We start from the raw sequence: 26,424 nt of genomic DNA on the forward strand, positions 1-26,424 counted from the left end.
CAAGTAGCCCTGGACAACACATGAAAAATATGAAATCTTACTTTCTATGGCATTAAATGATAAGCTATACTGCATTGATAAATTCAAAATCCTTAAAAATTTGAAAGACTTGGAAAACTGTGTGGCTACAAACAAACAAACATCCTGCGTGGTCAAACCCCAACTGAATGTTACACATATGTGTAAATCAGTATTCTGTGTAGAAGTCACTGCTATGCCCAGCTGGACTGACTTTATCCTCTTCAATTCTGTCTTCTAATGGGGAGAAGGACTGGGTAGGACAGGCAAGCCTAAAGAAAGGGTAACCGTAGAAGCACTGCGGTGAGTCATTGAATTCTGTGACTGACACACCATTCCTTCCTTTGATTTTTTTAAGTCTAAAATGACTCATCCTAGCTGTAATAAATATTACAACGATCCCTTTTCTCTGGTGATTTAAGCATTGAGAATAAGGAACAGCCTCCCGGAAACACACACACATATTCTTCTTCTCTTCATTTCTGCTTTCCTCCTTCCCTTTCTTTTAATCCCTGGATCTGAGAATTTAAGCCCTCAATCCTCAGTGCTGATTTATGATCAAACACTCTTGATACAAAACAAGATGTAAAGCATTACATCACATCACACAGACACACTGAAGAGCGGGCACACGAACAAGTCAGAATGAGGAGATAAAAGAAAACGCTGTTGTCATTTGTGTGGGGCTTAGCCAACCTCATCTCACTGCTAAGAATTTTTTCCAGAAATCATGAGACTTATTTTATTTTTAAAGTGCTCATACTGTTACACATGGTCATGAGTGGAGAAAGCTGATGTCAAGCAAGCCCTCTCCTTAGACCCTGGTGCTTACTGGTGGTAGTGGCAGTGGTGGGGCACTTGACAACCTAAGTGTGAGCCCATGAAACAGCACTGACTGTTCCTCAACCTTACTGACATTTCCCAAATGATGACACCGCTGACTAAAAGTAACAAGGGGGAAATGCTAAGGCATTTACCTTTTAAACTTCAACAGTATTTACATGGTACCCTTATGAGCGCAATGTCAGGTCAGAGCTCACACCATCCAGGGATACTAAAATGAATTCACTGAAAATAAATCTCTGAGGGTTGAGAAGCACTTACGTTGTATAATCTTTCCCTAAGTATTCTTCCTACTCTAAAACAGTAGAATCTACTGAAGTTACAGGGTGACCTTAAACAAGTGTCTGGAGACATGGTAGGTGAAGAATGACAGAAAATAATTATAAATTGAAAAGCAATCCACGTTTAAGGAAAATGGGAAGAATTGGAATACATAAAATGAAACCAGTTTTATTTAGTGGAAAATCATAAAAGTATTTGTGCTAGTTTTTTTTGATGGGCAAGGGAGCTGAGGCCACCAGGTTCTTCTCCTCAAGGCCACTTTGTTCACTGGCACAGGGGACATTACTCTGCCTAAAATATCGTCTCCTTAACATTATTCTTTTGTTCCAAAACCTTCTAAAGCTCACAGGACATAGCCTGAACTGCTCACTACCCCTCAGCCTCCACATTTCTTGCTATTGAAAAAATTCCATTCCAGGCAGTTGACTTCTAAGACTATGCATTCCCTTACTTGACGTACTTACTCTCTTCTAGCTTCCCTATTTGATTCTACTCATCTTTACGATCCCAGCTTCTTCTGGAAAGCATTCCTTGACCATGACAGCCTTCAATGCACTCTCCAATCTATGGAATTCGGCAGTCTAATTTGCATTTATCATGCACTGCCGACTACTTCCATCATTTTCTCCTGGTATACATTTTTCTCAGCTTGACCAAAGCTCCCCGAGCACCAGAAGCCCAATACTTCTTACTAGTCTTACATCCTTCTTTGTATCCTATAAGGCTTATTAGCCCATGTTACAAGTTTAAAAAACCCTGCTGCTTTGTATATCTATATCTAATTTTATGCTTTAAAACAATTTATACATATTGTGTTATTAAACTTTAATCCAAATCTATTAAAACTTTTTCTGTGTAGCTGTACCATTTGAATCTGTTTTTAATTGGAATAATTTATCATAGGTAATTATAATGGCATCCAGCATAACATTATACAAGTATTACTTCCAAAATAAATCCTGTTAATTCACAGAAAAGCATCCATGATGTGGTTTAAATAACTTATTTACTCGATTTATTTTTTAACCCTGATACGAAACTTTCTAATTTAAAACGTTTTTATGTGCTTTGTCTTATTTGATCATAACTATACCTAGTGAGAGGGAGAGCATCATTATTTCACTTTAAAGATGAAAAAATGAGACTCATTGAGATTAAGTGATGCATCCAAGGTCACAGAGATAAGTATTATTCTTGGGATGCTGCCCACTTTCTACCAGTCACTTCTTCCTGGCACTCACATTCTTGGAGAAGCTCCCCTTCCACAGACCCAGGAGACACAATTTCAGGTACACCATGACCTACGGTCCTATGCTCCGAATCCCTCAGACAAAGCACATAAAAACGTTTTAAATCCCTGATCAGGTAAGAGGCATGTGCCAATCTAAGTTCAGCCAATCAGATTTTCTCTCTGAAACTGGGAATTGGTATACTGGAAAACCAAGGTAGTTTTTATTAAACGCTTAAAAATAAGAAAGGATGTTCAAGCCAGGGCTTGAGCAAGCATGTGCATAATAAAGCAGAAAAGGAAGGGAAGGGTGAAGCAGCAGATGTGAAGGGGGAAGTAGAGACGATTTGCTTCTCATGAGACAGAGAGAGGAATCTGACAAGACTGTTTCCAACCCAGCCACAGTTCTTACTCTTGGATTCTGGAAACAACTTTTATGTATCTCCGATAAATCCTCCTTTTCGCTAAGGCCAGTTTGAATGGGCTTCTGTTCCCTAAAACTGAATGATTTCTCACAGTGGCAGCACCTAAATAAATTTGAATCCACATTTCCTGAGTCCAAATCTGGTGCTTATTTCATTGTATTACCAATGAAACCCCATAATATTTATTAGAGAAATAAAAGAATTAGCCAATTTTAGTACAAGCTCATATCCTATACAGTCATAAAAATTCCTCCAGTATTCCTTCCCAGGGGAAACAAAATCATGACCACTTAATTTTAGAGTAGAATAAAATCAGCAACTCATAAGCACATATGTACATATTATTTAGAAAAAGACAAAGTGACTCGCCAATTTACCTTCAAGTAATTTATTTACATGTTTATATGTAAATAGAGTATTTCTAGGATTTACTATATCTATACTTGGATTATAGAACTCACAACTCCTAGGATCATATAGTGTTCTGCTATGTCCCTCATCATTAATTACATTTTGTCATTAAGAATAAAAGTCTCAATTGCTAGATGATACATGCACAGCTACTCTGGAAAGAAATTAGTAATAACGGTAACGCCGTGATTATCCTCCTCTGTGATATGCAGATGACCTGTACATACATTTACTGTGCCCAGGCTTTCTCTTTGGAACAGAAAAATCATTCTCTGACAGCTTGGTGGTACCTGGCAACGACGCAGCGACGCAGGAGTCGCTGGGACACTAAGACAAAGTGGACAGACTTCAGGCGTGTGTGTCCTGGACTCATTACAGCCACTGAGCCTTCTGGTGCCAGACTCTTGACAGCTGTGAGAACTCAAAGTCCAGACACTGCCAATGGCTTTGCCTCAAGAGACAAACTTGGGAAGATGTGAGGTGCTGATACAGGCATGTGATCAACAGAGGGCACGGACGCAGAAGGATATCCCACCTAATCTTCAGAAAGTACGTTTTTTTCTTTAATTGTCCAGATTAAAAGAAATCAACTTAGAATATGACTGGGGAATTTTCTTTAAGGAAATACACGTACATCAACTATCTAGGCAGCAATTAGGGACTACAATGGAGAACATGTCAAGAATTTGGAAATATGGAAATAAGTCTGTCCACTGAACAGTTAAACTCTAAATATACCATGAATAAGAACAACAACACATAAAAAGTCATCTTCAAAAGGAAGATTGAAGCAGAGAAAAGAGAGAGCCAACCATGGGCAGTGTTTCTGTGGGGCTTTCCTGAGATGACATTAGTCCCACGAGCTGGATGGTCAGGCTTCCATTTATCTGCTTCTGAAGACAAAAAGCCTTCTGATTCTAACCTAGCTTTCAGGCAGAGCCTACCCATATCACTGAAAGAATATCAAGTCATCTGGTTAGGGAAGTAATAAATTGGTGTCATTGGCTTCCTGCGACCCTGTCCTTACCTGGTCATAGATGACTAGACAAGAGTGGACAGTTGATCCAAACCCAGCCCATTATTTTTCCATCTCTTTTAGGTATTTGAAGTAAATCTCTTGGTTATTAAGAGTCAGTATCTTAGAGAGTCTGATTACATTGGGTTTACTAATGACTTTGTTTCTGAGATTACAAAGCTGAAGACTCTAGCACATGGTCTATGAAGAGCTATGGCTACGCATGCTGTAAGAAACTGGGAAGTCATATTCATTAGGATGCCTACTGTAAAGAAACAATAACAAAAATAACAAAACCTAGAAAATAACAAGTGCTGGTGAGGATGTGGAGAAATTGGAGCATTTGTGCATTGCTTGTGGGAATGTAAAATGGCACGGCCACTATGGAAAATGATGGTTCCTCAAAAACTTAAACATAGAATTACTGTATGATCAAGCAATTCCATTTCTGGGTACATAACCAAAAGAACTGAAAGCAGGGACTCAACCAGTAATTTGTACACTCACACTCATAGCAGCATTACTCACAACAGCCAAAAGGCGAAAACAACTCAAATGTCCACTGATGGACAATGGATAAACAAAATGTGGTGTATACGTACAATGGAATATTATTCAACCCTAAAAAGGAAGGAAATTCTGATATATGCTATAACATACATAAACCTCAATAACTATGCTAAATGAAATAAACAAGATGCAAAACGCATGATTCCACTTATATGAGGTACCTAGAATAGTCAACTATGGGGATCATGATATAACCCAGGTGAGAAATTTTAGGGGTTTAGACTAGAGAGGTCACACAGCTCATTGATCTAACATTCAATGGAATAGGCGAGCAGCAGTTGTACCAAAAATTGTACTTATCAACCCCTAGATAATCTACCCCTGCATATCTATAGTAATAACAGCCCTTATACATTTACTTTGTACCAGGCCTGATTAAAAAATATGTATATTTTATTTTGAAATAATTTACTTACAAAAATGTTGTAAAAGTAGTACATAGTGTTGTACACCGAGCTTACCCTGAAGTGAACATCTTACATAACCAAACTATGTTTTTTACGTTTCCGTTAAGACAGCTGGAGATCATCTTTCCCTCATAGTTACAACTATTCCTCTTAGCTGATCATCAAAACGAATCATAAGCCACATGAGGACAACTACATTTCACCTACCAAGGAATAATTGCATTTAAGATATAAATATCTAAATTGACTGAGATAAAAACCAACATTTACTGAACTCTTACTATAAGCTAAGTACTTCTTGAAACTTTTTACAGTAATGATGCATTTAATTTTCATAATAATCTTTTAAGACAGATAACTGTTTTTATCTCTACTTGAGAGATGAGAAATTGAGGCACAGAGAAGTTACAAATATTGCCTAATGTCACACCACTGGTAAGTGGTAAAGCCAGTATGTGTTACTACAACACTATGCTGCCATGAATAAAAGTTATTCTTTGCAGTTGCAAGTATCTGACAAATCAAATAAACATCAATAATTAATAATAAAGCAATAAACCACAAAAGAAGTTACAACTGTTATAAATGTTATAACATTCATTTTAAACCCACATATTTTTAAGAACTGACTAAGTATTAAACCTAAAATACTTAAAAGAAAAAAGCCTCTGCCTTCCTCATTCAGTACACCTTTTTAGAGATCCTGATACCTTCTAATGATTTCTAAGACCAGTAATTCCAAGTGATAATTCTCAGATTTGCGTTTGCTTCAAATTAAATCTACCTGACAGCAGTTTTTCTGCCAAGTAACCTATCATTATTTGCAGACTTTTTTGGTCTGTAGCTATGGGCAGCAGGTATTTAAGGAGATTTTAACACACTGAACTAAAGAAGTTGTAAAATAATTTAGGGATTCTTTAAAACTCTTCTCAGCTGCATTTTGCCTTTGGATTTAATGTCAGGAAAAATATAATTGTACAAAAGTAAAATAAACAAGATTATAAAAATGTTTTCTTGAGAATATATAAGCAAAAAAATACACAAAACCAGAATCATTTGAGCAATTTACGTGACAGCATAAACATCTCAAAGTTATCACGATATGCTAGCACACATAACAAATACCTCATGTCTTGGATAAGGGAGACCCTGAGTGTTGGCAACATAACTCCCGAGTCAGATTTTCTTCTTTCTGGTCCCAGGGCAACTATGTAGAAAAATACCAGCACAGTGTTAGAAAAACAACAGTAAGGACAAAAACATCTATATGAGTCACATTCTACAAATAACTACTTTTTAATTACTTTGATAAGAACACATTTTGAAGACAATAGAACAGCTCCAATTCTTTTTCCCGAATGTTGCTACTTTATTAATACAGTAAAACAGCTATTTTCTTTCTAGTTAATCTGGGGCTGTGTTTGTAAATTTAAAATGAATCATTAAAGCCCTCTTAGCAAATAATGCAATGTGTACAAATTCTGGCCATAAAGGCCAGTCATTTTCTACAGTTATTCACTCTAATTGCACTGGATAATTACATGAAAGCAATGTCTATAAATTTAGCTACTAAATATGTGAACCAGTTCTGGGCTCATGAATTGCAATCACACAATTTCCCTACACAGCAGGTCTTTGAATAACATTGTTTTAACGTTGATGAGATGGCATAGGAACCTAACTCTTGTTTATATCAATGAGCCTATGGTAAAACTGGTTTCATTATATGTCAGTTCTCTTCAAGTCGCACAACCTATTAAGGATGTTAAGCAGGACTTTCTCTACTCTGAAAGAGTGTTTAAAACGGATAAAATCTGAGTTTGAGCTTTTTAGTCTGGTTAAGTTTCTACTTCAAAGTTCAGAATCCAAACTACAGTACATATATCATGCAAAGTGAGGAATCTGAACAGACATATCAAAGTATAATGTCCACGAGTCTCTTATGAAGCCTGAATAATTACATTTATAAAAGAAGGAAAGATTATTCTTACACAGCAATGGGTAAACAATCAATTATTGGCTGATACACTGTAGTTGGAGTGCTCAATCGCACTTTAAGTGAGATGCTGTGGAGTTTTGTGCTCTTTCTTTATTTCTATTTTTCCATCTGCAAATGAAAACTAAATTGCATCATCACACTTAGCAAATAGAGTTGATCCCTGAACAACATGGGTTTGAACTGTGCAGATGCACTTACACGTGGATTTTTTTCAATACATATATTGGAGCATTTTTTGGAGAGTTCCTTCCTACTGGGAAGCAATTGTATTGATGTCATTAGGCTGCCAGAAAGCAATCATATTATTGCTTCTTTGTTATCAGTGCATGAATCATCAAACCTGTAAATACGTAAGTATGAATTTCTTTTTCACCTTATCTTTTCATTTTTGATGTCTAGTGTTAGTAATACGTGAAACATTTACAGTGTTTTGTATCATATAAGACAACATTGATATGGGTACTGACAGATGATTCATCTTGTAAACAGACAATAGAAATTTAAGGCATCAATAAATACAACACAGTACTGTAAATGTACTTTCTCTTCCTTATGATTTTCTTAACATTTTCTTTTCTCTAGCTTACTTTAAGAATATGGTATATAATACATATAACATAGAAAATACATGTTAATCAGCTGCTTTTGTTATTGGTAAGGCATCCCTCCCCATCAACAGCAGGCTATTCAGTAGTTAAGTTTTTGGGGAGTCAAAAATTACACATGGATTTTTGACTGCGTGGAAGGGGTTGGTGCCCCATCCCCTGAGTTATTCAAGGGACAAATTGTACATCGGTGCCATTAGAATTTAGGATGTGGGTTTTGTTGTATATTAAGTCTGTATTTTCTCAGTTTTCAGACCCATTCTACTTTGGAGGGCTAGGATACAATACCGGAATACATACATGTAGTTGAAGCTGGGACTGAAGGAAGATAGGGAAAATTTTGGTGTATTAGGATCTACGTTTTGGCACTTGATGAAAGAAGGTGGGCTAATACTTGGCAGGTATAAATGTGTACTGATGGGGCTGCCAGGACAAAGAAAATGTGGCCAGGCTAACCTACAGGAAGTTCTTTTGAGGGCCTTTCATACCAGGTGGGTGATAAATAGGCCATTTGTCACAGCAGTTTTGGGAGGGAGTTTTCAATGGGTCACTGAAATCACTGGTTCATCTTGATACCCAGAAGGTAAAAAAACACTAGGAAATTGTTCCAGAGACTTGCAGGTAATGTGCTGTGTTTAGTCTTCCTGTCTGAGACTATCACCACATAAGTAGGTTATTAATGAAGGTGCATCTCTCTTTTTGGAAAGTGAAATACCTCAGAGAATGCCTCTACACTCCAGATGATTAGATAGCAGGACAGAGGGCCACATGAGTGATGAGAGATAGGTTGAGAAAAGAAAAAAGAAAAGATTATGAGGCAGGAGAAAGGAACTGAAACTGGCATCAGCAACTTGGCTAGAGGGAGACATGACAAGAAGGAATTGTGCCTCTGGGAGCAGAGAACAGGTAGGAAACATAACAAAAGAATCTGACATTTACAAAAGCATCCACAATAAGCGCATTCACAGGCCTAAGCATGTTCTGGGAATCCTATTTTGGGACCCTATATTCTAACCAGCTTTCTCTGATCAATGTTGCTTAAACATGTGATGTACTTTTTCATATCTCCGTGCAATTCATTAAAGTCTTTAGCTTATCCTTTAACACTTCTGTATCTTTCTTATTTATAGCCCATTTATCACTTTAGATTGAGAGCAGTATAGCTTAATAGCTAAGAACATGGCTTTCTCAAACCCTATAGAGAACTTAACAGCTCACTGACTTTGGGTGAGTGACTTAACCTGTCTATCTATAGTCTGTTTCCTCATCTGCAAATTGCGTACAGTAACAGTACCTACCTTATTCAAATAGATGTAAAGCACTTAGAATAGCTCCTGGCACAAAGTAAGTTCTCAGTAAATAAAATAAAATAAAATTTAGCTTTAATTTTGTCTCTGTGCAAAACCTTCCCTGAATATTCTCTGCCCTCGGAACACTATTATTTGATGTTACTCCCTCTCTCTCTCTAACAGGACCTGTAAAACTGAACATCATGAGCTTATTACCACAATTTAACATTTCTGTTACTCCTATGAAACTACATGCCTCTTGAGGCCCGGTCATATCCTATTCTTAGAATACCCAGAGGGCCTAGCACACGCCCCATACAACGTACACGCTCAACAAATACTCAACGAAGAAGATGAGACTATTTAGGGCCAGATGGCAGAACCTTTAAAGATAAGTCAGACATTTACAGAAATCCTAGGGAGGGGGTCAGAATTTTGCAAAGAAATGATATGCTTCTGAATACTTTTTAGTTAACTAGAGTGATAATGTAATGGTGTAAGAGAAATAAGGGAGATGAGCTGGAAGTTATTCCAAAGGCTAGTGTGTGGATGAACTAAGACAGTGGCGACCAGTGAGAACAAAGAGGAGAAAATACAGGACTTAATGAGTGGATGTAAAGGGTAAGCAAGATTCGCGTCAAAAACAATTATTAAGTATGGATATAAAATGTTGTAATACATATTAACTTATGTAATAACTTTCCTTTGACTTTTTTTAAATCTTAATTTTGCAGATGAAGAAACTGAGATTCAAAGAGGTTAAGAAACCAGCCCAACTGCATACATTCATTAAAAGGGGCCGAGTGTTTTGATGTTATGTCCAATGGGTTTTCTGTCACATTACGGATGACTTTCTAGCTTCTAAGCTTGACTGCGAGAAGGGTGCTGATGCCATTAAACAAGATGGAGAGAGAAAGCTTGATAAGGACAGGAGGGAGATGTGCTGAGATAATGAGTTGGTTTTATGATACGTTGAGTCTGAAGTCCCAACGTACCATCAAAGATGGATGTCTAGGAACTAGGGCTGGAGACAGAGATTTGTGAAAATCTGCTAATGGGATAGCTGCATGGTGACATCACAGTGAATAATACTCATTATGGTTTTAATTATGTCCCCCAAGAAGCCCTATCCAATGTGACTCAGGTCTTTACAAAGAGAAAATTTGGACATAGAGACAGATGTGTGGAGGAAAGGAGATGTGAAAATACAGGGAGAACGGCATCTACAGGCCAAGCTATTCTAGAGACTATTAGGAGCTAGGAGAGGGGCAGGGGACAGATTCTCCTTCATAACACTCAGAAGGAACCACCCCTGAGGACACTCTGATTTTGGACTTCCAGCCTCCAGAACTGTGAGACAATCAATTTCTGTTGTTTGAGCCACAGTTTGTGGTACTTTATTACAGCAGCCCCAGGAAACTAATACAGTAATTTATTAGTGATTTTGGAGGGAACAGTTTAGAAGCCTGTGAGCAGAAGGCAGAGAGGAGGCAGGGACTGAATCCATACTTTTAGAGATCTAAAAATCTAAGGATTCTACAAAGTCTACTCCAGAAGAGAAATTGACAGACTATTTAAATGTATACTTCTATTATTATTTCTTAATTCAATATACTTCAGTGCAATAGGCCACTTTCTCCTTCAATAAAACACTTGTGGATTAATATTAGGTTGGCGCAAAAGTAATTGCAGTTTAAAAGGTTAAAAATTGCAAAAACCACAATTACTTTTGTACCAACCTGATATTTAGCTGTAGGCATTCCCTTTATATATCTGCCTGAATCATTACTACTGCACAGGCAGTAAGTTTGCAAAGGGTGAAGCCTGTGTGAATCATTTTTATAGAACCATCATGTAGTCTCTAGGTAGTAAGTTAATTAATAGAAAACTTTTTGATGAGGATGACTGAAGAGTGACTCAAAATTCTTGGGCTAGATCCAGAATATCCACTTACAAGCAGTATTTCCACCCTTTTCTGCATCCTACTCCACTACCCCTTGCCAATCAATTTAAAAATCCATTTAAAGTTTAGTGGAACCTTGTCTGAGGATGGAAGGTTTAAGAAGAACACCTAAGTCTAAGCTGGCCAACATTTTTAAATGTAGAAACTTGTAGATGATATGTCAAGAACAGTCCTCTTTTTAGGATTAACTGCATTGAGATCCTGTCTCTGAAGCAGGACTTCAAAGTACTAGGTGCAATGACTTGGTCAAAATTTGACTAGGTTAAAATGAAGATTGTCTGAAAGACATGGAGGAAACTTAAACGCCTATTACTTAGTGCGCGAAGCCAATCTGAAAAGGCTACATACTTTATAATTTCAACTATATGACATTTTGGAAAAGGCAAAAGTATGGAGACAGTAAAAAGATCAATGGTTGTCACAGGCTGGAGGGGAGAGGGAAGAACAGACTGAGTACCGAGGATTTTAGGGCAGCGAAAGTACTCTGAATGATACTATAACGGGGGCTACGTGTCATTACATATTTGTCTAAACCCACAGTTCAACACCAAGAGTGAACAACCCTAATGTAAACTATGGACTTTGGGTGATGATGTATCAATGTAGGTTCATCAGTTGTAAGAAATGTACCACTCTGATGGGGGATGCTGCCAATGGGGGAGGCTATTCACGCGGCGGGCAGAGGGCATATGGGAAATCTGTGTCATCTGCTCAATATTTCCATGAACCGAAAACTGCTCCAAAATATAAAGTCTATTAAAAACATTAAGATAGTCTACCCTGCTATGGTCCTCTTGCTAAGACAGACCTTTCGCATTCTTCTGCAGCCCTTACAATGTCTCTGACTTCTGTTTAGTGCTGTTTCTGAAGGAACAGCAATGACCGGTCATCTAGTCTCATCCTGGCTCAATGCTAATAAGAGCAGTGTTCAAACCCACCGTTCCTCTCTAAGGACTTGGAGGAAGTTTCCTTAATATGAAAATGCAGTCTGTTTATTGTCATTAACAGTTGGCAAACAAAAAGTATTTTTTGAAAAGCCAAACCAAACCAAACAAACCACCCAGATTTAAAAGCAGAAAAGTCAACAAACTGCTAATTTCTGTATAATTAGAACACACTGTTTCTCAGTAATGAAATATTTTATTTTTAAACTGATGTTTTTATATATATTTCACACTGTCATAGTTTTAAATCCTAAACTTCATGGGCTGAGTCATCAAAAGTGTTAAGAGCAATATTTATAAAATCCATTCCTCCAAATAGACAATAAATTGATTTCAAAAGTTACATGGCTTATATTAATCCTATTTAGGATCAGTAAAATACTTAGCTTGTGTTCATTCTTATTTCATTAGCCCTTCACCAACACTTGACAGTGTAGCACAGCAACTGCATGAGGCTTTCACACATCTGGCGTTTCTTAGCCTTGACTTCAGAGTTTTGCTGGTCCCACTACTAACCAAGCTACTTAAGGCCACTGCCAACAGCTGGGTCTCTGGTCTCCAGCAGCCAAAGCCACGAAGCTGCTGCTGGAGCCTGCAGCTGCTTACTCTAACAGCTGGCCATTCTCACATGCCTCACTTGGCACAAGAGCCAAATGCTTCTTCCTCCCTGTCTTAACCAAGCTTGGCTTTCCAACATTTCATTCTACGAATGGCTGTTTCTTCGTAGGAATTTATTTTTTCTAATTAGTGTAAGCTACTTTGGTTACGGTCTTATGGGCTGAAAAGCTACATTTTCTATGAACATAGGTAAGTGTTACAGACAGTTTCAGAACACATGCCAATGCATTTTTACTTTTTCACTAGAGAAAAGGGCAAAGGAGATGGACATAAGACAATGCTTTTTAACTTGATTTCCATTTTTATAAATATAGTTACATTCTAGGGCATTAAAACCTTAACATCCTGTTGAGAGGGACTCCAAGGCAATGAAGTACCAATTCATATTCCTAGCTGTTTCATTGGATTCATGTAAAAATTAGGTTTCCAACAATAAACACCACATTTAGGGTAGTACTATGCTCTACGGGTAGTGAGGGGAATGGAAACGGGGTGCTTCAATCATATTTGCAATGCTTTATTTCCTAAGCTGGTGGTTGGCTTATGAGTTTGTAAAAATATATTTTTTTTACATTTCTGAATGTCTACAAAAAAACCCCATAATTTTAGAAAAGTTTCCCAAGTAGCTGATTCAATATAAAGCATTTTATCTCTACTAGGCTTTCCACTTTTACTTCTACTTTTTGTGAAACAGATGGATATTTTACATAAAGAAAAACAAGCTCCTTGTGAAAAAATACACAGCAGATAGAACATCTACAAACCCTATATAACTCTAATTAGCTAAAGAAGTATGACACTTCGAACATGGGATATACTATTATAAATTGAAGAAAAAATCGTACCCCTGAAGATTTTAGAGACATACACATATTATTTTCCCTGAAAGATTAACGATGGTCATAAAACTTTTCTTTAAGAAAAAAATCATTATACACTTCACCCAAATACTGGTGAGAGTAAGGTATACACTAAGTCCTCACTTAATATTGGTTAAATTCTTAGAAACTGCAACTTTAAGTTAAACGGTGTATGATGAAGCAATTTTACCATAGCCTATAAACAATAATTAAGTACTTATAGCTATTTCTACCGCACGTATTTCACAAAAACATCATCAAACTTCTAAATAAAGACCCCAAATACTTCTAATATTAAACACTGAAATAAATGTGAGCTATACATACATTTAAGAAAGACGAATAAAAACAAGTAAGATGATGTCTTTCCAACCCGCTTATTCCAGTTCAGGGTCCAGGTGGCTGGAGTCTATCCCAGCTGCTCAGGGAACCAGGCAGGAATCAACCCTGGACAGGACCACCCTTCCATCACACGTGTACTCACACCCACACCCACACTCACTCAGGTGGGGACAGTGGAGACACGCCAATTCACCTCACGTGCACATCTCTGGGATGTGGGAAGAAATCAGAGTCCCCAGAGAATACTCCACACAGACAGTGGCCCCGGTCGGAAATCGATTTTTCTTCTCATCAACGTTATAACAAAGCAACACTGAACGAAACGACGTTATTCAAAGACCTGCTGTGCTTGTATGATCGTTTATAATTCACGTTATCTTATTTGATCAACATTACAGTCTTGGCCTAGCTAATATTGTTTTTCCTATCTTGTGGATGTGGAAGCTGAAGATCAGAAAGGTCAAGTGAGTCTTCCCAGATCTCACAGCTAGTAAACAATATTGCTCCTTTTACTTTATCTCTCTACTGACAAGGTGGGGGGTAAGTTCCAGCTTGAGAGAGAGAGAGGTAGAGACAAAGCCATATAGTACTGATTCTTCACATGGTCCAATGCTGCCACTTCTGTAGAAACAGTGGAATCAATGAACTCTCACCTGGCGATTCTGCAAGGTGCTCTTGTTTCTCTTCTCTGTCCTGAAACTGAATTAAATGTGACCACAAAGCAGACTTCCCCTGAAAGTAGAAGATACATAAAAATTTTCCTTTTATAAGAAATAATTCATCCAAAACTAATTTCTCATCAAAACCATTCCCACTGAAATGGCCATTTGGAAGTTTGGAGACTCAAGCTCCTCCATTCCTAGCTGTGTGACATTCTGGGCATCACCCTTTGCCTCCCTGAGAAGACTAGCGACAGAGCCTGGGGAAGGGCAGCCACTAAGCATGAGGCCACAAGTGCAGGCACAGAGATTTCTGATTTCAGCTTGGTTACCTAGCTGTAGGTAATTAGGGCTGCCTATATTAGCCACACTAGTAACCACGGAATTAAAAGGCTCTAGCAGCACATGTATACACGTGTATGTGTATACATCCATATACAAAATATATTTGAATATATGGAATGGCAATGAGGGAAGAAAACTGGGGCAAGAGGAGAAAGAGAAAAGGGGAAGAAGAAACATTCACACAACAGAAAAACAAAACAAAACAAAAAACAGAAAGGGAGACTACAGGGACAAAAGCAAAGAAACCATTTGAAGTTTTCCACCCTGAATAACTAGATAAAATGGTAAAGAACTCTATATTCTGAGATTTTTGTCCTGGACACTGACGAAAGCCGATCCTTAATGGAATTTACAGGGAATATGCCTCTGCAGCGAATGTGCTGTTTCGTCCTGTCCGGTTTACCAGGGAAGAGCCCCAACCGCCTCCTAATCATGGGTTATATTTTCTTTTTCTGGAATTAAAACGCCTGTGGCACATTTCTAGTCATCCTGTGACAAAGGAACAAATCCTTTAATTTTTATGATACCCTTTTCTCCTTGTTACATTTCCTAACAGGGCTCCTAAGCGGCCATGTCACCAGGGCCTCCAGAGACCGTTACCTGCTTGACTTGCAAGCCGTGGCTCCATATCCTTTCCAGCAGGTCACAGAGGCTGGCGATCAAGGTGTTCTCCTCCAAGCCAGTTATGTTTGCTTCTCCATGGCCCAGTTCCACGGCTTCGTGGCCCATCTTCTCCACCAACATGCGTTTTGTCTGCAAACATCATGTGTGGTCACAAGTGTCTCAGCAGTGAGGCCAAAACCCAACAAGCCTTTACGGGATCAGGAGACCTGGCTTCCCTTCATTTTTCTAACTGCAGAGTTTTATTCACCTTGGGAAAAGCTTCTTAATCTCTGTGGTTAACTAACTGGAGTAATATTATGTATACAGAGGGTCACTAAAGAGAGATTACGATACTATTTTAAAGTATCCCCATGTAGGTGTTTATGTACGACAATTTTCAGATTACTAACTTCAGTAACATTGAGGAATTACATCAGACCTAGAAATGTACTGTCAGAACCTGAAACACCATCCTGCCCCAGCTAGCAACCTACTGCCTCACATCTTAGCATAGTAAAGATTCCTGCACTTAGTTCTGACTGCACAATACAAAGGAGCAGCTCTAAATTTTTTTCAGAACTCTAATTTGCGAGTAAACCAGGCCTCTTTTTTTTCCTTCCGCTTTTCCTCTTTTATCTCTTCTCTGCTCATGAGTACGCACCAGAAAATGGAGAGGAAATCGAAATCAGTTTCAAGTGAGTTAATCTACAGCTGTCTTAGCTGCTCTTATAAAATGTAAAGAGAGACAATCTAGTTCTTTTAGGCAGGGACCTTGTCTGGCTGATTCAGCACTACCTGCTGACGCTTTGAAAATAGTGCCTTCATTGAATACACAGAGAAGGTCCTGAAGGAATGACTGTCAAATAAATGAATGAAATTATTGCCTAACATGATGTTCTGAGTTTTGTCAACTTGTATTGCTACCTCTAATAAACACAGATATCACAGAGGCGACTAGTGTGTAATATACAGAAACTTACAACACAGCTAAGGTTTTCTTCCTTATGGGTGTATATACACACAAGTATAGGCATGGATAAGGTTCTACACAGGGGCACATACACACAGAAAAAATGTGTTGCCTTTCGCATAAGATGACAACATCTCCAACACAACCTCTGACGAGCTTAATATCCATTCATGTTGGAGAGCAAAACAGCAATGGCTGAAAAGGTGAGAAAAACTGTGCAGGTCTCCCTGTCACTGATTCTGTGATCAATGGAGAACTCATGGAGGTTCATGACCTCAGTAGAAAGCACAGGAGGTTGAGGTCCCAGTATAAGATTTTTCTTAGGGAAGCTACAGGCTCAAACAGGAGTTGACTGCTCATCTTAGCCTCACACATGAATGCACACTGCCTCCTCGCAGCAGTGAGTAATACGTACCTTCATTCTACATTCTTTTAATAAGCCTTCTACAAATTTCCAGTTGGTTTGTGCAATCACAGCAGGAGAGAGGTCTGACAATTTGGGTTGCCTCAGGTTTTTTCCTAAACTTCGTGCCTCTTGCATATATTTCTAAAAATTAAAGAGTATTTTTAATGCATAAACATCAGATATTCTTCTGACCTAGTTAACCTTAGACAAACAAGTGCAGGAACAACAAGATGCAAAAAGGCTGTAAGTGTATAAGTGCAACAGCAACTCAAATTTTAGTGCCAAAAGGCAGAAGACATTCGTATCCCCCTTTGCCAACTGTTAACCCCTGTGAAAACAACAGCGACAGAAATCCCATCAGGTTAAAACTCATTCAGAATGAGATGGAAGTTCATCTAGTCTTTTTACTGGGAATACCCAACGTTGTGATTAGTCAGGTTCATGGTTGGGTGAAAAAATCTGAGTGTCTGGATTACAAATCCAAGGTTGTGTAGGAACCCAGTGATCCTCAGACACTGGTTTCCATCACTCCTCCCTCTCCCCACAGATTAAGAGACTTATCATACTTCTAGCTCTCTAAATCAGCCCTTTGTTCTAATCAAGTCAAAAGAGTACAATGAGGAGCTCTAGAATCCAGGTGCAACTAATTTTATGACCTCAGGCATAGTTGCTTATTCGTGAAATGGGCATAAAATGCACCCGCCTCCCTCATGAGAAAGGCTATGAGATCCCTCTGAAAAAGCATCATGTGCTCCAAATGCAGGAGGTCTCTTTTTTTCTGTGACATGTTTCCTATATCCCTCCCTTTTCTTCCACAATCAAGAGAAAGTGGAAACATCGTATCACTTTCAGAGACAGTGATGGCTCAGACAGTACCACAGAAATCCAGTCCACTGCCCTTGAGCTTTGGTTAGTGAATTTCTAGGGAAAAAATAAAAAATCTCTACATGTGATTAGCACAGGACACCTGCTATCTCTTTCTATGCCATCTGCAAAACCTCATCCAAATACCTTATGTTTATATCAGGACCCTAGGGCAGAATTCCCAAAAAGTCCAAGTATCTTAGGACCGTATTTAGAGAATAACTACTCTAAATTATATAGTAAAACTAGCAGTTTGTTGGGGGGAGAGAGAGAGATTGCAAGCCAATGCATCCTCCCACAGACACATATGTGAAATCCATCTCACTATCTTAAGGGGAAATTTGAAATTGTAAGTGAAGATGTGCAAAATCCTTTGCATTCTTTAAATATAAGGGAGTTTGTATATTTATTTCCCTTTGAAAGAAAAAGAATCCACTAAATCTGGTACAAATTGTTTAAAAACCCCATTGATTAGGGATGCAGCATGTTATTTTAGCTGCTACTTTCCAAGCTTCCTGACAAAAGGCTGCATTAATAAAATAATCTGTTTCCTTTTCAGTGCTATCATTTTAAGGACAAATTTAAAAATCAAATGAACTCTACAAGCATTTAGTCCCCTTAACACTTGCGTATACTTCCTTCTGCTTTAAATCTTTTTTAGAGGGTCAAAGAAACAGGGAAAATTGAGAATAAGAGACAACTATTACCACTAGGGAAATTAAGTGTAACAATACATCCTGAAGGTTAGTTTTCAAATAAAAGCAGGAAATGAAAAGCTTCAGAAAAACAAACCTGAGGTATAAGGCAGGGATCCTAGATGAGAATTATAATAACTGCATTTCCTATTATTTCAGGTTGTACTAGTTATTTGGAACATTACAAATCAGAGATAAAAGGTTGGTAAAAACAAATGTCAACTGGTGAATGTTAAAAGACTTCTGTTTCTCCTCCAGTCTTAATCTGTCTCTAGGACTTGTGCAAATACAGAGAGAATCACCACAAGACTCAATTCTAAAGAAAAATTACGTATCACAGTTGGCTTAGGAAGAAATGCCGGCTGGAAGGAAAGGACTGAAGAGCACCACCAGGTAGGAGGGTAGGAAGAAGCCTCTGGCATTCTCTTTTTCCCCGAAATATATGTATAATTAGATTTTTAAAAGTCTATTAAAAATTAAGCGCTGTTTAAAACGTATGTTCTATTTTATAAGTGAAAACAAGCAAGAATGGGGCTGTGCTTTGAGTGGCTATTTACCGAGCACCCATCACGATACCCATGGTACGGGGATGGTTGTTAGCTCACAGTAAGCTCCACAGGGCCTGGCACCACTGCTGGAGCCCGGAAACAAGCAACCCTCCACGGGCATGAAGGAAAGAGTACAGAAGATGGCAAAGGCCCTTCCTCACAGCACGCCAGGCTGCCTCTGTGTACTGCAAAAACAGAGCAGTGCCTTTATAATAAATAAGTGATGAGAAATACGCGATTTTCTTTAAAATGCAGCTGGAGGAAAAGGTATTATTTTAAGGTGAAAATGGAGAAGAAAGAGAAACATTTCACAAGGAATGTTTTAATAATAAAGTCCATTTCACTGCAGAGGGAAGTCACCTCAGCTTTCTTCTGAGATTTCTACTATGCTCTTCTTCACTTTTGTCAAAGACAAAAGTAAGTAAAACCACTAGGAACTACCTATGAAAATACATCCTATTAGACAATAAACACTGAACTAACTGCTCTTTAGCACAGGTTCTCCCTAAATTTTCTAAGAAATATCCTGTTCCTCTAACTGGCACGGAGCTTGGGAAGAGAAGATCATTATAAAGTTAAGGAAATTTATGCTAGTGTGTCCTAATGGGAAAAAATTACAACCAATAGTCCTAAGTTACTCTTGCCCTCCGGTGAGGAGGTGTTTCGTGCCGGCTGGTATGCAGGGTTCCTGGGAAGAGTACGGGCCTGGAGGTCAGACGTCCTGTGCTGTAGGCCCAGCGATGCCTTTGTGTGTCCATTTAACTTCGGACAAGTCTCTTGGACTTCAGTTAAATCATGTCAAGTTGAGCAAGATGACCTCACGTGTTCCCCTTAGCACTAAGATTCTATAGTGATGACCTGATTTCCTGACCATGTAAAACATACACCACAAAGAGTAAATTAAAATGCTGTGGAGATAAATCCTAGCCAAAGAAAAGCTGACTGAAAATGAATCACTTCAGCAAAATGCTTAAACAAAGGAGAGTTTGAATATGTAATATGTTTCCCTTTGTAAGAAAAACAATTTGCTGAATCTGCTCCACCCTCCCTGCCCCCAATCCCACTGATCAGGGATGCGAATAATCAGTTTTACCTGCCAACAGGACAGAATTACTCGTGTTAGTACACACCACCACAAAAAGGTACCAAACACAAGAGGAAGTGGACAGCCAAATGGAGAGGCTGAGACGTCACGTCACAAGGTGATGTGAGGCATTCTAAATCTGTGTGCACTCACGCATGTGGATAATTCAAGGAACACCAAAGACAAGATTCGGGAACATCTGCAAAGTACTTTCAGGCAAAGAACATACCAGGCAGCACTCAGAGAAGGATTTTTTGGGAAGTCGTGCAGGAGGAGGTGGACCCTGATCCCACTCCCAGAATACCATGGAGTTCTGACAGACCAAAAGTTCCCCCGAAGGCTAAGAGGATGGAGACGTGCCAATGGCAGAAAAGCAAAAAAGAAAAGGATATGGGAGAAAGAGACAAGCAAAACAAGCATGCATATGATAAAGTCACAGCAAAAAATAATGGGAGAGAAGAAAATAAAGTAGCACAAAGAAAAGCACTAGAGAGATAACGCTTCAGTTCTTAAGAAAATGTTTAAAATCATTAACATGTGAACACATCAACAAAAAGCAATATATATTTGGAATGATGTTTTCCGCTTTATTTCTACACATTTGAGTTTAGAAAATAATTAACAAATCTCCGGATTTTTCTTTTGATCACAAGAAATAATCAACTTATTTAATATCATTCAAATATGTAATTATGGCTTTATTTTCAAGCAGTACAAACAAAGCATAGGATCTTATTTTTAAAATAATTAAAAACCAACTTTTAAAATGGTGTCAGAAAGCCAAGGACAAAGCACAGGCAAATCCATCTTTACTCACTAAGTTTAAATTACGCTTGAAACTTAGAAATGTCTACACTTCAAGAAATTGCTTTTCCCTACCGGAGATATACTGACCAAAAACGTTCCTTAAACTTAGCTTTGTACTTGTAGTACACAGAGAGACTTGTTTTACAGCCTTATTTTAGATGTACTGAAATTATAAAAAATGGGAACAAAGGCCTTTTCTGCAATAAGTCAGTACAAAAGGATTACTATTTTAAAATGTAACTGAACGGTTTTATACAAAGAATGGGAAAGGACCTACACAGTGACACCAGCTGGGCCGAGAGCCTGGAGCTAGCGGTACCCCAGGAAGGCAGCCCACGTACCTCCCTCAAGTCGTTGTCCAGCCCGACGTGCTCAGAATGCTGGCGAAGGCGCTCTTTCCTGCGCTGCGTGGTGGCACTCCGACTCACCCAGCGACTGAAAAAACAGGAGGAGTCGGTGAAAACAACCAAACCAAAAAAATGGGGCCACTTACCTTTAAAATAGAAAGAATGAACTGTTCAAAACAAAAGACTAACAATACTTATTTTTCTGTTTCTTAAACAGCTTTATTGAGATATAATTTAAGTACCATACAATCACCCATTTGAAGCATGTAATTCAATGGTGTTTCGTGTATTCATCACCACAATCAATACTTTTTAAAAACTGAGGTTAAAAACTGCATAGTATCTCCTCTGAAATGACCCTGATTTCCATCTTACCTGTCCAACACAGCCCCAAACCTTGGCCACATACTATCCTCTCACTTCCCTATTCTTCTATTCATGTAGACTCGTTCTTGATTTCACTCATGACTACCCACGAACCACTTTACCTGCCCTTTATCAACTCTCCCCCAATCCCCTCAAAGACTATTCCGTATCTTTCACTCCTCTCTCTCCCGCTATAATTATGTTTAAATCTCTTTCTTCACTCTTCTCATGTAAAAATGCTTAAAGAGAAAAGTTTAGATGTAAGGTCTCTACTTATTTACTTTTGGATCTTTAGTTCATCTCAAATCAGCTTCTTCTCATGAAAACACGCTTGACTGAAGCCATTGATATCTCTACTTGCCATATGCAATGGCTATTATTCATCAATTATCAGCTTACTCAAACCTCTCTGCTACTTTCAATACTACTGATCACTCTTACCTTAAAACTCCCAACTATTTTCGACTACCTCAATTGTTCCAATGGGATAAGCTCTTTTACCTTTGTCCATGAAGTTTTCTCCCAACTTCTATTCATCTTCAGATAGCTTAGATGGCACACAGAATATGTTCTATGATTACTCCAAATGTAAATTAGATACCCCTTTTGTACTCCCCAATTGTAGTACCTATCACAGTGTGTTGTTCTTATCCCTATTTTCTATAAAATCGTCTCTACTATATACTCCTGAAGGGCTTGTAACATGTTTGTCAGCCATTTTACTGGCAGAGTCTAGTACATCACCTGCCCATTCTATAAAAACCTTTAAATAATCAGAGATGCAGTCTAACATTTAAGTGTACAGATGTTCATCACAGCATGTAAGCAGTAACAAATTCTGTTTCCTTCATTCTAAGACGCACATTTTGGCTTTTAAATGTTCCTGAAATTAGGATGTATCTTCCACTCCAAAAGCATGCTGAATGCATAATTTTTCCAAAAAGCTTTTGAGTTAATAGCAGATTTTACAGCCCACAGTTACTCAGAATTAAGTAAATGAGCACAAAACAACCTAAAATGTTCAACAGTAGGGGGTGCTATACAATGAAATATCATATAGTCATTATAAAATCAAGTTTCCAGAAATATTAATAATATGGGAGAGTGCTCCTGATATAATAATGAATGAAAATTAGAATATAAACAATATTCTAATTTTGGAAAAAAAAAGTGTGAATATGCACATATGTGTGCACACATACCAGGATCCATGCACTGGAAAAACGTAACACTAAATGTTAGCATCTCATGGTGATGGCCTTATGGGTGGTTTTAAAATGTACCCTTATCACTTTTCAATACTCTAAATTTTCAAATGAACAGTTTTATATCAAACTATTTAAAAAAATTTCCCAGGTCTTAACTATGTATTCATCACACTATTCTAAGAATTATTTACTTTTGAGTATATATCCTTGACAGCACAGAATTATACACAGTTTATAAAATGAATTTATATTTTTGCCATTCAGGAATAGTCACACATGTATTACATTAATATTATTAAAAATTTTTTTTATTAATAAAGTACTCAATTTACAAAAGTTTAAAATGAGAATGCTGCTTCTTTTCTTTTTAAATAATTTACGCATGCCTTTGGTTTTAAGCTTCTGAATCATTTACTTTCAGCCTGCTAGAGGAACACTGAATAATTATGATAAAAATGGTAGCAAGGAAGAGGTCCGCTCTTAAGAGTAGTTAAAAAAAAAAGGAAAGAGATTTATATCAGGAAAAAAATGTGCAAAGATGTAGTGACAGATCTTTGAAGTGGAGTCCTTGGAAATGCCCCTAAAGCAAAGAATCAATGTAAGACTGTAAAAAGGATACAAAGGACATTGGGGTAACTGACAAAGATCCAGAAAAAAAACATTAAGACACTGACAAAGATTTTTTTGCTTGACCAAACTTTAATCAGGCTCCTGAATCTTCTCCTAGGCCCAGTTGTGCACTTCCTTGTAAAATCCAGTTTTAGCAAGAATCCTGCTAAGTCAATTTAGAAGGAACCCCCGTCCTCAGATGATCACTCTTACCTTATCTGGTTCCTCATCCTTCCCCACCCCCCAGGTGATGCCTAAGCACTCTGACCTGCCTTCAGCAAGCATCCTGTTGACCGGCCTTCAGCAAGAATCCTGTTAGGTCAGTTTAGTCAGAATCCCCCTTTACCCCTAATGCTCCCTCTTGGTAATTTTCCATCCACTGACCTCCACTCTGCTCCTTGGCTATAAATTTCTACTTGCCCACGCTGTATTTAGAGTTAAGTCCAATCTCTCTTCCCCACGGCAAAACCCCATTGCGGTGGTCCCTACACTTATCACCACGGAATTCTCTTGTATCAAGTCTGTCTTACCATCTTCAACAAGAGTCATTAATATTTTTGTTCTTTAACAACTCTGAAGCAGAATATAAACACCAGCTGATAAACTTAGATAATAAATAAAGGGGAAGAGTAAAATATAAGTAACAACAGCAACAAAAATGTATAAAGACCTGGGTAAAGATTTTTGACCTGGAGGCCTTGGAAATGGCCCTTTAGAAAGAAAAGTCAGTGTAAGGTAGTAAAATTTGTTTAAGGATTTAAAAAATTAGGGGTACTGGGTAGGGGGGTTTAAGTAAATAGTAAAAATCTGACACAGAATATAAATATCAGCTAATGAATTTATATAATAAAGGGAAGGAGTAGATGAATATAAAGGCCAGAACATTTCCCTTGGCAGGCAAAAGTGGAAAAGGCTTAGTTAGGTAAAGAAAAGGATAAATGTTACTTACCTAATGTAACTAGCATCTCAATATACACTCTGTGGGACAAAATGCCCTGTTTAATTTTATTTTCAAAACAGGGAAACGAGCACCTGCTTAAGAAAATTGCTATGAAGTCCACACATTCCTGGTCTTGTTAGGTAATTAATTTAGTTTTTGCATTATGAAACCTCATTTACTAAGCATAATTTTACTAAAGATAATCACATCTGCTGAATCACTAAAGATCACTTATTTGCTTTTGCCTTGTAAGCAGCATATTAAATTCTAACAGTTAATCAACCATTTACACAGGCCTGGTTATAAATCTCTACCCTGCAGTTAGTTCTGCGATCTTTTTTCTTTCACACTACAATCTACCTGAAAACGCAATGCTTGGGGCTCTGTGTGGACATGGGAAAATCTTGAGATCATATATAAGATTAAAAGCAAGAAAATATGGCAGTAAGATTTTAAAATTGAAATCTTCCCACCTGAGCACTCCCTACTTCCCTTCCCTGTTTTATTTTTCATCACAAATCTTATCACTATCTAACAGGTTACTTATTTTACATATTAAGTTTCTTTATTGCTTGTTGCCTCCTACTCGAAAGCAGGGATTTTTGTTTTGCTCACTGCTAGACTTCCAGTGGACAGGACAGCACCTCACACATACCGGTAGTAGGGGTTCCATAAATATTTGCCAGATGAATGAATGAGCCATCTAACGCTATCAAAACGGAAATAAAATTATTAAAATTAATAATCTACCTGTATCAAAGTGATTAAAACAATTAGGATATTTTACAAAATGAGAAAAATAAAAAAGAAATAAACTGATGACTAATCTCTTCTGATAGAAACTCATGCACTTCTGAAAAATAGGACATTGTATCTAGTACCATGACCTGGAAAGTTTGAATCCCACAACAGTCAACATCAATTAACAATTTTTAAGTTCAGTGTTTATCAAAGCAAGGACAGCTCGTCAGTGGAGGACGAAACCCTGCAAATTAACTGTGGATACTGCTCTTTCTTTTCCTTTCAGAGTGTAGTATTTATCATTATAAATCTCCACCCTTTATAGATCTCAGTTACAAAATTTGGAAATTTTCATCACTGCTTTATTAATAGCATTCTGGGAAATAGTTAAGTACCAAAAGCTCTGCAACTTACAGTTCAGCAGAGCATCTGGAAGGGAGAACTATCATACTCTTTGGCCATCTTTCAAGAACCTTCATTTTACTTACTTATTTAGTTTGGGCCACTTAGGTCAAAAGGCATAATTCCACCTCTTTTTTACCGCCCTCACTAACTCTATACTTGCCTTCTGAAATTCAGGTGGCTCAACGCCACTTCCATTTTGTGTACCTAGTCTTCACTTCAGTCTTCTATTCCATTTCTTTGCTATGACCTGGTTTCTTTCCCCTTTTCTTCTCTGATTCTCTTTAATAAGATCATGGATGCTTAGAATGTTAGAGAATTTTCAGATGAGAAGACAGGCAAGTAATTCCAACTTGTCCAAGGTTCCTAACCTGGTTAGTGGTTAAGCATGAACTAAATTCCAGAACTGTTCATTTCCTATTCAAAGCTCTTTCTTTCCAACTTATCATATTCTCCATTGATACCCTCCTTTGTCTCCTTTCTTGTAAAACCCTTCCTTATTACTCATTTGTTAATAAAACACTTATATTCACCTAAAATCAAGAACTCCCCTAAACTCAAATAACTGTTTTCAATTCTAACCATATTCAGGTATTTTCTGAATGGAATTATCTCCCATAAAGAATGATAGGGTTTATCTTTATTTTGGGTTGTTTTGTAATTTTTGCACAAGATACTTTAAAAAGTGCAAACATGGTATTATGAGTTGAACTGTGTCTTCCAAAAAGACATGTTAAAGTTTAAACCCTGATACCTGTGAATGGGACCTTATTTGGAAATAAGGTATTTGCAGATGTGAGTTAAGATAAGGTCATTAGAGTGGGCCCTAATTCAACACGACTGGTGTCCTTATCAGAAGGGAAACTTGCACACAGCCACAGAGATGACAGCCACGTGAAGATGAAGACAGACTGGAGTTATGCTACTAGAAGCCAAGGAATGCGTGGGGCTACCAGAAGTTGGAAGAGGCAAGGAAGGATCCTCTCCTGGAGGTCTCAGCGGAAGCATGGC

General features: G+C 37.9%; 1 protein-coding gene across 2 annotated transcripts in view; it reads right to left on the minus strand.

Moving 5' to 3' along the window:
• Positions 1 to 26,424, minus strand: part of DENND5B (DENN domain containing 5B) — a 149,265-nt gene that overhangs the window by 18,011 nt on the left and 104,830 nt on the right. For both annotated transcript variants that reach the window (XM_033116984.1, XM_033116985.1), the window contains 5 exons: positions 21,142 to 21,235; positions 16,812 to 16,943; positions 15,424 to 15,576; positions 14,473 to 14,551; positions 6,325 to 6,406 (listed from right to left, as the gene is read on the minus strand). In XM_033116984.1, the coding sequence (XP_032972875.1) occupies positions 6,325 to 6,406; positions 14,473 to 14,551; positions 15,424 to 15,576; positions 16,812 to 16,943; positions 21,142 to 21,235 (540 nt within the window). The remainder of the gene's footprint in view (positions 1 to 6,324; positions 6,407 to 14,472; positions 14,552 to 15,423; positions 15,577 to 16,811; positions 16,944 to 21,141; positions 21,236 to 26,424) is intronic.

The sequence above is a fragment of the Rhinolophus ferrumequinum genome, chromosome 10, assembly GCF_004115265.2.
Source record: "Rhinolophus ferrumequinum isolate MPI-CBG mRhiFer1 chromosome 10, mRhiFer1_v1.p, whole genome shotgun sequence".
NCBI classification, from domain to species: domain Eukaryota; kingdom Metazoa; phylum Chordata; class Mammalia; order Chiroptera; family Rhinolophidae; genus Rhinolophus; species Rhinolophus ferrumequinum.